Source organism: Talpa europaea (assembly GCF_964194135.1).
Source record: "Talpa europaea genome assembly, chromosome: 8".
In the NCBI taxonomy this organism is placed as follows: Eukaryota; Metazoa; Chordata; class Mammalia; order Eulipotyphla; family Talpidae; genus Talpa; species Talpa europaea.
Window position 1 is genome coordinate 72,005,322 of NC_140075.1, and position 12,897 is coordinate 72,018,218.

Consider the following 12,897-nt stretch of genomic DNA (forward strand, 5'->3'; position numbering starts at 1 on the left):
ACTGCGCGCGGCCTCTGCGGCGCCGGTTCGATCCCCGGCTGCTCCCTGGCCACCAGAGGAGGGTCCCACATGGCGTGCAGACCTCTCCTGCCGCCCGCTGCTCCCCTCAGCAGTGTACTTCGGTCCTTCTGCCTGCTCTGCTCCCTGCTCTGGCTCTGGTGAATTCTCTCACCCTCCCGTGCTTCTGACTGTACCCAGTGCATGTATAAACAAAACAAACAAACAAACCAGCAAACAAATAAATAAAGCATGCCTCTATAAAAAAAAAAAAATAAAAAAATAAAAAATAAAAAAAAAAAAAAGAAGGCACATAAGGCCTTTTTCACGCAAGCAAAAGCATAAATAACCCATCACAGCAGGCCAGCACCAAAGATGCTAAAGGAAACCAGTCATTCAGTCAGAAACAAAATGATACTGGAAGGGTAGAAATAGCTATGCAAGGAATTAAGACAACTACAATTGGTACTAGATAGGCAAACATTTCTTATTATGTAAAAACCTTTAAAGATAACTGCCTGTTTAAGTATAGGGCTTACAACATATATAAGTAAATGTATGACAACAAACATGATGGTTGGAGTGGGGAGAAAAAGAAGTTCACTCTTGAAAAGTTGTTATACAAAATGATTAAGATTTATAAGATTTATATTACTTAAAAGTAAACTGCTAAGCATGTACACTGTAAGTCATAAAGCAATCACTATAAAATAAAGCAGAGGGGCCTCCCTGGTGGCACAAGGGGGTAAGATGCAACCTATGAAGTCCGCAGCAGCTACTGCTGCACAAGTTGGATCCCAGCCAGGGAGCTACCCACATGGCGCGGCAGACCTCTCCTGTCTCACCCGTTGCCCCCCTCAGCAGTGTATTTCAGTCAGTCTGTCTATTCTGTTCCCGCTCTGTCTCTGGTGAATCCCCTACCCCCCACACAACTCTAGCCTGTACCCCAGTTCTTGTATGTCTAAATAAATCTTTAAAAAAAAATTTAAAAATAAAGAAGATATGACATTAACAAATGAGATTTTGAAAAATCATAAAATATACTTAACTAATACAGAAGGAAGGCAAAAGAGCTAAGAACAAATACACCAAAATGAAAACAAATATCAGGAAGACAGATTCAAACATAACAACATCAATAGTCACATTAAATGTGTATCATCCAGATATGAATGACTACTATTAATAATTGATTTGAATCTGAAGACCAATTACTAGTAAGGAATCAGTAATCAAAAACCTCCAAATAAATAAAAGTTCGGGATCACACAACTTCACTTGTGAATTCTACCAAACATTTACAGAAGAATTACTGCCCATCCTTCTCAAACTCTTCTTAAAAAAAAAAGAGGAGGGGAACACTTTCAAACACATTTTACAAGCCCAGCATTACTCCGATGCCAAAATCAAAGACAATGTAAGAAAAAAAATATAGGCCAACAACCCTGAAGAATACAGACAGAAAAATCCTCACCAGGGCCTCCCTGGTGGTGCAACCTATGAAGCTGGCCACAGCATGAGTTCATCCCCGGCCAGGGAGCTACTGACATAGCGCAGCAGACCTCTCCTGACTTGCCTGCTGCTTCCCTCAGCAGTGTATTTCAGTAGATCTACCTGTTCTGCTCCCCACTCTGTCTCTAGTAAATCCTCTCACCCCCCACAACTCTGGCATGTACCCAAGTTCTTTTATGTATAAATATTTTGTTAAAAAAAGAAAAATCCTCAACAAAAAATATTAGCAAACCAAGTTCAACAAAATATTAAAAGGATGAAATCCAGCATCAAATGGGACTTATTCTGCAGACAGAAGGCTCTCGATAGACATTTTAAAAAGTCATCATACAATTGGCGAACAGGTAAATGAAAAGATGCTCAACATCACTAATTAAATCAAAACTGCAATGAAATATCTCATACCTATTAGGATGGCTGTCATCAGAAAGGAAAAAATAACAAGTATTGGTGAATATGTGCAGAAAAGAGAATCCTTATGTGCTGCTGGTAGTAATGTAAATTGGTGGAACCACTATGAAAAACTGTATGGAGCTGCCTCTAAAAATTTTAAATAGAATTACTGTATGATCCAGCAATTCCACTTCTAGATATTTATCCGAACAAAATGAAACACTAACTTGCAGAGACACCTGCACCTCAATGTTGACTGCAGCATTATTTACAATCATTGACACATGAAAACAAGTTAAGTGTTCATCAGTGGATGAATGGAAAAGAAAATGTGAATTCTATGTAATATTATTTAGTCATAAAAAAACAAAGGAAATCTTGCCATTTGGGAGAACATGGATGGATTCCATGGACATTATTTATAGTAAGTGTAGTAAGTCAGATATAGAAAGACAAATGCTATGTGATATCAAAAAAAAAAACTGTACAGAGTTGCAGCCTGGATTAAGAAACAAAACCCAACCTTTTGCTGTCTCCAGGAAACACATTTAGCGACAAAAGATAAAAATAGGCTCAAAGTTAAAGGATGGAAAACAATGCTACAAGCAAATGGACCAAAAAAGAAAGCAGGAACAGCTATACTTATATCAGATAAAACAGATTTCAAACTCAAAAAGATAAAAAGAGACCCCAATGGTCACTACATTATGATCAAGGGGACAATACTTCAAGAAGAAATAACACTCATTAACATATACTCACCAAACGAAGGAGCACCAAAAAATATCAGACAACTGTTGTCCTCTCTGAAAACAGACATCAGAGAAAACACATACGTAGTGGGAGACTTCAACACACCACTATCAACAATGGATAGATCAACAAGACAAAAAATAAGTAAAGAAACCAAAGCTCTAAATAAGGACCTAGAGCAATTGGGCTTAACAGACATCTATAGAACACTAAACCCCAAAAAAACGGAGTACACATTTTTCTCAAGCGCACACGGATCATTCTCCAGGATCGATCACATACTGGGGCACAAGACAAACATCAACAGATACACCAAGATTGAAATCACATCAACCATCTTTTCTGACCATGAAGGCATCAAACTAGAAATAAACCATAAAAAGAAGGCAAGGAACTTTCCTACCTCATGGAGATTAAAAACCACACTACTGGAAGACCATTGGACTAATGAGGAGATCAAAGAAGAAATTAAAAAATTTTTTGAATTGAACGACAAGGAGGACACCAATATCCTAAATGTACGGGATGCAGCAAAAGCAGCAATAAGAGGAAAATATATAGCAATAGAAGCTCACATCAAGAAACAAGAAAGAACGCAAAGAAACAACCTAATCTCGAAGCTCAAAGATCTAGAAAAAGAACAACAAAAAAACCCCAAAACCAGTAGAAGAAAAGAAATAATAAAAACCAAAGCAGAAATAAATGAAATTGAAACTAAAAAAACAATCCAAAAGATCAATGAAACCAAGAGCTGGTTCTTTGAAAAAATCAATAAAATAGACAAACCCCTAGCCAGGCTCACAAAGGAAAAAAGGGAGAAAGCACAAATAAACAGGATCATCAATGAAAGAGGAGAAATCACAACAGACACAGCAGAAATCAAAAGAATAATCAGTAACTACTATGAACAGTTATATGGAAACAAGTTTAACAATCTAGAGGAGATGGACAAATTCCTACAACTCTACAATCACCCAAAGCTAGATAAAGAAGAAATAGAACACCTAAACAGACCAATTACAATTAGCGAAATTGAAATGGTAATCAAAAACCTCCCCAAAAACAAAAGCCCAGGACCTGATGGATTTACAAATGAATTCTACCAAACATTCAGAGACGAATTAGTGCCTATCCTTCACAAACTCTTCCAAAAAATTGAGAAGGAAGGGACAATACCAAACACGTTTTATGAAGCCAACATTACACTAATACCAAAACCGAACAAGGACAACACAAAAAAGGAAAACTACAGGCCAATCTCCTTAATGAACACTGATGCAAAAATCCTCAATAAAATTTTAGCTATCAGAATCCAACAATGTATCCATAAGATAATTCACCACGACCAAGTAGGATTCATTGCAGGGACACAAGGATGGTTTAACATCCAAAAATCAATCAACGTTATCCAACACATCAACAAAAAGAAATATAAAAACCATATGATAATATCAATAGATGCTGAGAAAGCTTTCGACAAAGTGCAACACCCATTCATGATAAAAGCCCTTGAAATTCTTGGGATACAAGGAACATACCTCAACATCATAAAGGCCATCTATGACAAGCCAACAGCCAGTATCATTCTCAATGGTGAAAAGCTGAAAGCAATTCCATTAAGATCTGGAACAAGACAAGGATGTCCACTCTCACCACTGCTTTTCAATATAATACTGGAAGTCCTAGCCAGGGCAATAAGACAAGAGAAAGACATCCAAGGAATCCAAATAGGAAAAGAAGAAGTCAAACTATCACTATTTGCAGACGATATGATATTATACATAGAGAACCCCAAAAACTCCACAGAAAAGCTAATTCAACTCATCAATCAGTTCAGTAAAGTGGCAGGATACAAAATAAACACGCAAAAGTCAGTAGCCTTCCTATACACAAACAATAAATCTGAAGAAGAAGAAATCAAAAAAACCATCCCTTTTGTTATTGAAACAAAAAAAATCAAATATTTGGGAATAATTCTAACAAAAGAGGTAAAGGACCTATACAAAGAAAATTATAAAACACTATTAAAAGAAATAGAAGAAGACACAAAGAAATGGAGAGACATCCCCTGCTCATGGATTGGAAGAATAAACATTATTAAAATGGCCATCCTTCCAAAAGCAATATACAGATTCAATGCTATTCCAATCAAAATTTCAATGTCATTCTTCAAAGAAATAGAACAATTATTGATGAAATTCATATGGAATCACAAAAAACCCCGAATAGCCAAAGCTCTCCTGAAAAAAAAAGAAGGGAATGGAGGCATTATACTCCCAGACTTCAAACTATACTACAAAGCCATAATCATCAAAACTGCATGGTATTGGAACAAGAACAGACATACAGACCAATGGAATCGAATAGAAAATCCAGAAATAAACCCACAGATTTATGGTCAACTAATCTTTGACAAAGGAGCAAAGAATATGCATTGGAGCAAAGAAAGTTTGTTCAATAAATGGTGCTGGGAAAACTGGGTCGCTACGTGCAAAAGAATGAAGCTTGACCACTACCTCACACCATACACAAAAATCAACTCAAAATGGATTAAAGAACTAGACATAAGACCTGAAACCATAAAATATATAGAAGGAAATATAGGCGAAACACTACGTGATCTGCACATCAAAGACATCTTTACAGACACATCACCCAAAGCAGTGATAGTGAAGGCAAAGATAAACAGCTGGGACTACATCAAATTAAAGAGCTTCTGCACAGCAAAAGAGACAATAACAAAAACAAAGAGAAACCCCACCAACTGGGAGAACATTTTTGCACCCAACACTAATGATAAAGGACTGATCACAAAAATCTGCAAAGAGCTGATGAGACTCAACAACAACAAAGAAAATAATCCAGTCAAAAAATGGGCAGAAGAGCTAAAAAGAAACTTCTCTGAAGAGGAAATGCAAATGGCCAACAGGCATATGAAAAAATGTTCAACATCACTTGTCATCAGGGAAATGCAAATCAAAACTACCATGAGATACCATCTTACACCAGTGAGAATGGCACATATTAAAAAAACTAGCAACAACAAATGCTGGCGAGGGTGTGGAGAAAAAGGAACTCTTCTGCACTGTTGGTGGGAGTGCAAACTGGTCCAACCACTGTGGAGAGCTGTGTGGACATTTCTGGACCTACTAAACATAGAGCTTCCATATGATCCAGCAATTCCACTCCTAGGTATTTACCCAAAGGACACAGAAACATCAATTCCAAAGAACACCTGCACCCCTATGTTTATAGCAGCACTGTTTACAATAGCTAAGCTTTGGAAACAACCCAAATGCCCAAAAATAGATGACTGGATCAAGAAGATGTGGTACATATATACCATGGAATATTACTCAGCATTCAAAAAAGATAAACACATGCAATTTGCAGCAACATGGATGGCGCTGGAAGGGATCATGCTCAGCGAAATAAGCCAAAAAGAAAAAGAAAAATACCGGATGGTCTCACTCATAGCAGGAATCTAGAAAACTTAAATAAGGGACCAGGAAAATGAATAACTATAAGAAAGTGAAAATCAAAATCAACAAAAAACTATGAACCAGAGACACTTTTAGGGGGGCGGGGGCGGGAGGGCAGGGATTAGGGTCAGAATGGGGGGGCTGCAATTGTATGGGGAATATAACAATAAAATTTATTAAAAAAAATAATAATTTCTTGGGATGTAGTAAAAAGCAAGCCGACTAAAAATGTGGGGGATTTAAATACAATTTCCAGACATCTCAATTAAAAGGCAGATATTAATTTTTTTAAGACAGACTCAACCATAGGGTGCAAATAAGAAATCCACTTTAACTAAAGATACAAATTGAATAAAAAGATAGGAAAATATATACCCTGCTAACAACAATCAATGATAGCAGAAATGGGAAAATCACTATTAAAGTAGATTCTAGCACAAAGACTTTTGTCAGGTATAAAGAGACCATTTTATAATGAGAAAGGAATCAATTTTTCAAGAATAATTTTCAATATTTAGGTATCAAATAAATACACAAGACAAAAAATCTAAAGAATTGCAAAAAAAAAAAAATTGACAGAAACTACAGCACACCTCCCGCAATAATTGATTTAAAAAACAAGTTAACAGAAATTCGGTAAGGACACAGAAGATTTGAACAACACTACCAAACAACTTGTCCTAATTGACATTTTCATAGCACTCAATCCAACCACAACAAAATACATATTCTAATCAAGTGCATAAATGACATCAAATTAAAACATTCTGAACCATCAAATTTCAATAAACTTAAACAATGCAAGACATAAAAGGTATATTCTGACTATATAACTTACAAGTCAGTAACAGAAAAACATCTTGATAGTCCAAAGATACTTGAAGTTAAAGAAAATACTCATAAAAAAAATCCATGGATCACAGAAGAAATCAAAAGGGAAGTTAGAATGCATTTTGGAACTAACTGAAATGAAAATATAAATTTTTACAGTATGTACTCACTCAAATCAATAAAATCAGTTTACATGTTTAAAAAAACTAGAAAAATAGCAAATTAGCTAAGAAGAAAACACCAAAAAGAAAAAAACATATATTAAAGCAAAAATTAATGAAATAAAGAGGAACAACGGAAGTCAATAAAGCCACAAACTGATTCTTTTAAAAGGTTAATAAAAGAGACCATATAATCAGGCTGACCAGGATGAGAGGAACTATCAATACCAGGAATAGGATCGCAACTTCTAGACACTGAAGGGCTAATAAGGGAGTATTAGGAACAACTCTAAACCTATAAATCTGACAATTTAGATGAAATGAGAAAATTTTTGAAGATATAAACTATTAATGATCACTCAAGAAGAAACAGACAACCTTAATAGTCCTTGTAGTGCAAGCAGGGAGGCCCAGAATAGGCAGCGAATTTTAGCCTCCCGTTAGCCAGTGGTCTCGCCTCAGTGGTCCTCCTCCCCACGCTGCAGCCCCGCCTTTATCCCTTGCCTCTAGGCACAGGTATGAGCATTTGCACAAGAGCACGCCCCAGGCTCTCTAGGTCCAGGTGTCCATAATTACAGGTGCACATGCCCCTGGGCCCCAGGCATCCACACCCCGCAGTGGGAGGGCAGAAAAAGCCTGATTTTTCATTTACCCTGCTGTCCTAAAGTGTTGTTAAAAACCTTTCCTCTCAACAAACAACTATGAGCCAGAGACACATTGGGGGGGGGGGGGTAGGAGGAGAGACTGAGGTCAAAATAAGGGCGTTGCAATTGTATGGGGAATATAAAAATAAAATTAAAAAAAAAAAAAAAAAAAACCTTTCCTCAAAGAAAATGCCATGTCCAGGTAACTTCACTGGTGAGTTCTACCAAACATTTAAGGAAAAAATAAATCCAATTCTACATGAACACGTACAAAACACTGAAAAGGAAGAAAACAGCTCTATTCACACTTCATATGAGTGTAGCATTACTTGTTCTTAAAATCAAAAACATGACAAGAGCAGACCAATATCCCTTATGAAAATAAATGCAAAAATTATAAACATGTTAGCAAATCAAACCCAATAATATTTAAAAAGCAAAATACATCATGATCAACTGAGGTTTATTCCCAGGATTTCAAAGTTGAATTCCTTAACATCTGAAAATCAATGCATATAATTCATTATATTAACAAAAGAAAAAACAAGCCTGCTCATTTCACTAGAAGCAGCAAAATCATTTAACAAACCCAATATCCACTCCTGATGAAAACTCAGCAAACCAGGAATAGAATAAAACTTTCACAACCTGTTCAAAATCACCTATTAACATGGAAATGCAAATCAAATCCACAATGAGATACCACTTCACACCTGTGAGAATGGCCCCTATTAAAAAAACTAGAAACAAATGCTGGTGAGGATGTGGTGATAAAGGAATCCTTTTACACAGCTGGTGTCACTATGTTTACTGCAGCACTATTTACAATAGCCAAGATATAGAAACCCAAATGCCCCCAAACAGACAAATAGATCAAGATGATATGGTATATATATATATATATACACAATACCCTATGAAATACTACTCAGAGATCAAGGAAGATAACCTCATGCCATCTGAGACAACATGAATGGAGCTGGAAGGGATTATATGAGGTGAAACAAATCAGGAGAAAGATAAATATCAGCCGAAAGGCCAGGAAAAAGACAAAACTTGCAAGCTGACCATAGATCTGAGGCACAGAGCAAGGGAAGGGTAGAGAGAAGGATCAAATCATGGGAGGGAAGAACACAAGGGATTACCAATGTGATGGTTCATGGGTGCTACATGGTGGGAGAACTATAGGGACTACACTTGAGGGGAGAAATCAAATATTGTCCAAAAATTACCAATGACACAAGAAAAATTTTTAAATAAGTATTTCAATCCTGGGTTTCGACACCAAATAAATAAAAAAATAAAAAAATAAAAACCCTTTCACAAGCTGATGAAGGGTAGTTATGAAAAACCTACAGTTAACCTCATATTACATGGTTAAAAAAAGGATAGCTTTACACTAGTGATCAAGAACAAGACAAGGCTCTCTAAGCTTTCCCTTAGAAGTCCATCTATTATTCTTGCAAGGCTGATGTAGAGTTGATAAGTTTCCTCAACTATTGTTTGTAAAGTTCTGAAGGGTCAGAAGCAGTTTGGGGCCTCAGAAAGAACACCACTAGTGCTCTATCTTGATCTGCCACCAGGAGACAGTGATTGCAGACCCACCCCTCCAGGCAGGGGGCTATAGAACTAATGGAGGCTTTTGCCTTAGGCAATCTACTGCAGCACTTCCACAAGCCCTACAAATCCAGCCCTCACCCTTTAGTCTGGGTTCTTGGACTATCACCCTCTGCTGGCTCTAAAGAACCAATCATTCTGAGAGGTTGGTTTTAATCAATACAATAACAGAAAGCAGCGCATTCAAATTCCAGCACCCTTGGCCAACAATTCTAAAGCAAGACAGTCACAGCAGTACTGGGAAGGAAAGCAGTCTAGCTTAATTCACAGAAATAATTAAAAAGCATCAAAGAGAGGGCCTCCCTGGTGGCGCAAGGGGTTAAGCACCACACTATGAAGCAATCCACAGCTTCTGCAGCACGAGTTCGATCCCCAGCCGGGCAGGGAGCTACCCACATGGCCCAGCAGACCTCTCCTGTTTCCCCTGCTGCTCCCCTTGGCAGTGTACTTCGGTTAATCTGCCTGTTCTGTTCCCCACTGTCTCTGGTGAATCCTCTCACCGCCCCCCCCCCATCTCTGGCCTGTGCCCCAGCTCTTGCATGCATGCATAAATAAATAAATCCTTTTTAAAAAAAAAAAAAGCATCAAAGAGAATGGGGGAGAGGATTTCACCCCAATCGATGGAGCAAGAAAAAAACCTTAGGGAAAATCCCTAATAAACAGAATTAACCAAAGAATGACCTGAGAGCAAGAGTCTTGATGCTTACTGAAATTAGGAGGAAAAAATGGATGAAAAGATGAGAAATAAAATCAAGGACAGAGAAAATGTGAAAAAAGATCCAAACATAAATAAAGAATGCAATAGTTGAAATTAAAAATAAGAGGTTTTCATTCTTACCATTTCAAATAAAATAATATATTAGAACTAAGTATATCATATGAAGGTCAATCTTTGAATCTACATTTTGACAGTTTCTAAAACTCAGGACTACTGGCATTTAGAGCTAGAATATGTTGTAAAGGATAGTCCTGTCCATTTTGAAATGGTCAGTGGCATTCCAGTAGGCACTAGATGCCAGTAGCACCTCTCCCGGTAGTGACAACCAAAAGTGTCTCCAGACAAAACCAAGGTCCTGTGAAGGGAGGGGAGGAAAATTGTCCTGGATGAGAACAAAGGTTCTAAAACTACTGAAGGGTAGTAATTTATTTATATGCACCTCCTACTCTCAAGAGGGTGTGTTCAGGTCTAAAAGCACAATGTTCTCCACTTGAAGGTTCTTAAGGATATTTTAAAACCCTATATACATTATTTTTTTTTTTTCAAAAAGTCCATAAGCTACTAAAAAACAAAAGGTTTTCTTAATTACTGTTTTTTTTTTCAAACTGAAAAAACTAAACCCTACAAAATATCCAACATGTGTGGCCTGTTAATTTAGTCTGTACTTCCCAGATGGAAAAAACGTCTATGCCAAAGAAGTATATATGAACCATTCTTTAACCATTTCATAGCTAAACAACTATGGCAGTTAATTTAGGAAATTTCAATACTCTTAGAATTCAACTTTATAGCTCTCCTATTACCCAATCTACAGTTTAAACCAAAGAGGTGTCAAATTTCATTAAGTCTTCCAATTTCAAACTGCCATTATCAGTGATATATCTATCCACACATTCTCTCTAAGTCAAATCTTTTCTTCAACGCTCAAGTAGAATGAAAATAAAAAGACACAATCTCAACTATATTTAGAAGATTTGTATTTTCTTGAAAACTGGGCTTTTTAAAATATCTTAGCTGGACTTACCTGCTCTCTGACTGTTCCATGGGAACAAATACAATGTCCTTGTGACTTGTTATAAATGTAGGAAGAGTAAAAAAAACAAAAGGGAAACACAAAATCGGGGCTCCATTTCTGACTCTACATCCAACTAGCTAGATGAACATTTAATATTCTCATTTGTATAAATAAAAGGATAATACCTACTTGTAGAAGTATTGTGATAATTATAATTTATATATGAAAATGTGAAACTGTTTTGTAAACACTCAACCCCATACAAATGCTGGGCATTATTGATGGCGTGCTGGTACTAAGAGTAAACAATAGAAAAACATGCACCCCAAAGAACTAACTGAAGTCACTGATTTAAGTTTGAAAATGTCACATTTAAAAACAAATATTCCTTAGGAAGAGCGCATGAGATAAACTCTGAACTATGATTCAGGCAGCTGGGTTCTAAACCCAGCTCTGCCATTAACTCTGTATCAACACAGGCAAACTAAATTTCCTTTTCACTCCAAATTTCATGGAAAGAAATCCAAGAACTGGACCATCGATGTTCCATCATTATTACATCCCTTATCAGCCTACGAAATGACCAAGTATCCAAAAGATTCGTCTAACACTATACCCAAAACTCAGAGCACTGTTTGGTCTTCCTGCAAAACAGAAGGGAAAGGGAGAAACAGATGCTAAGGAAATTTCAAGTAAATAAAAACAGGTATCCGTACAATTCTCGGAAGGCCAAGGAAGCTATAAACTCCCGTGTTTTCTCTAGTAAAAAGTTCTCTCTCTCAATGACAGTAAAGAAGAAGGTGCATTCACAGTAATGAACAACGTGCATTACAGAAGGGCGGGGTTCTTTCCCACAAGCTTTTTGGGAACCACCCACTTCCCAAAGAGGTGTAACTGCTTCCTCCTTGCCCTCCTTAGCCAAGAAACTTGAAAGATTAAATTTGCTTTTTTCCTTTTCACTGGGTGGGGATGGCTGTGGGCATGAGACAAACATATCCTATAAACACCAATATTCACACCAGGTCTCCCGAAATCCTAAAGAAGATCTCAAGCCTAGAGTAATACTAGTTGTTGTTGTTGTTTTAATTGGGGTTCGGATTATTAACCCCAAATCAGATAACCCTGCGTGAATGCCGTTTCCGACTGCCAAGTTTTACCTTCCCCAGTTGCCCGCCCTCCCGCGTCTCCACAGAGCGGACGCCTCGCCCCCACTCCCGCAGCCGTCCGGGGCGTCCGGGGCGGGACGGGAGCCCCCAAGGCCCGGGGGTAGGCGAGGCCGGGCACCCCGGGCCTGCGGGCGCCGCCGCCCGTCGCTCTCACCGATGACGATGCGCAGGTGCTTGAGGCGAGTCAGCGCGTCCTTCTTGGCGTCCAGCACCTTCAGGGTGGACTTCTTCACGTCCCCGTGCGGCTTCTTGGAGAACATCCTGCCGCTGCCGCCGCCACGGCCGACTCCGGCCCCCTCCCGGCCGGCTCGGGCCGCGGAAAGTGGAGGGAGTGGGCGGGGAGGAGACTAGCGTGAGCGACTCATTCACTCCCCGGCTCTGCGGGCCCCGGCGCCGCGACTCCTCCCCAAACCAGGCCGGGGCCGCCGCCTCCGCCCGCCTCGCGCCGCGGCTGCAAGGCACCTTCGGCTGCGGCTCCAATATGGCGGATCCCTTCTCCCGGCGCTGCACGGGGCGAAGGAGACCCGGGCGGGCTGCCAGCCGCCGGCGCCGCTTCCCGCGGCCTTCGCTCGCCGCCGCAGGCCGGGGCCCGGGACCCGGAGCCGGAG

At 38.9% G+C, this 12,897-nt stretch overlaps 1 protein-coding gene across 3 annotated transcripts in view; it reads right to left on the reverse strand.

The window, feature by feature from the left end:
• RALGAPA1 (Ral GTPase activating protein catalytic subunit alpha 1) overlaps positions 1-12,549 on the reverse strand; it is a gene marked incomplete at both ends in the record, with an annotated part of 206,636 nt that extends 194,087 nt beyond the window's left edge. For all 3 annotated transcript variants that reach the window (XM_084241386.1, XM_084241384.1, XM_084241385.1), the window contains one exon: positions 12,444-12,549. In XM_084241386.1, coding sequence (XP_084097512.1) covers positions 12,444-12,549 — 106 coding nt within the window. The remainder of the gene's footprint in view (positions 1-12,443) is intronic.
• Positions 12,550-12,897: the final 348 nt, after the last annotated feature.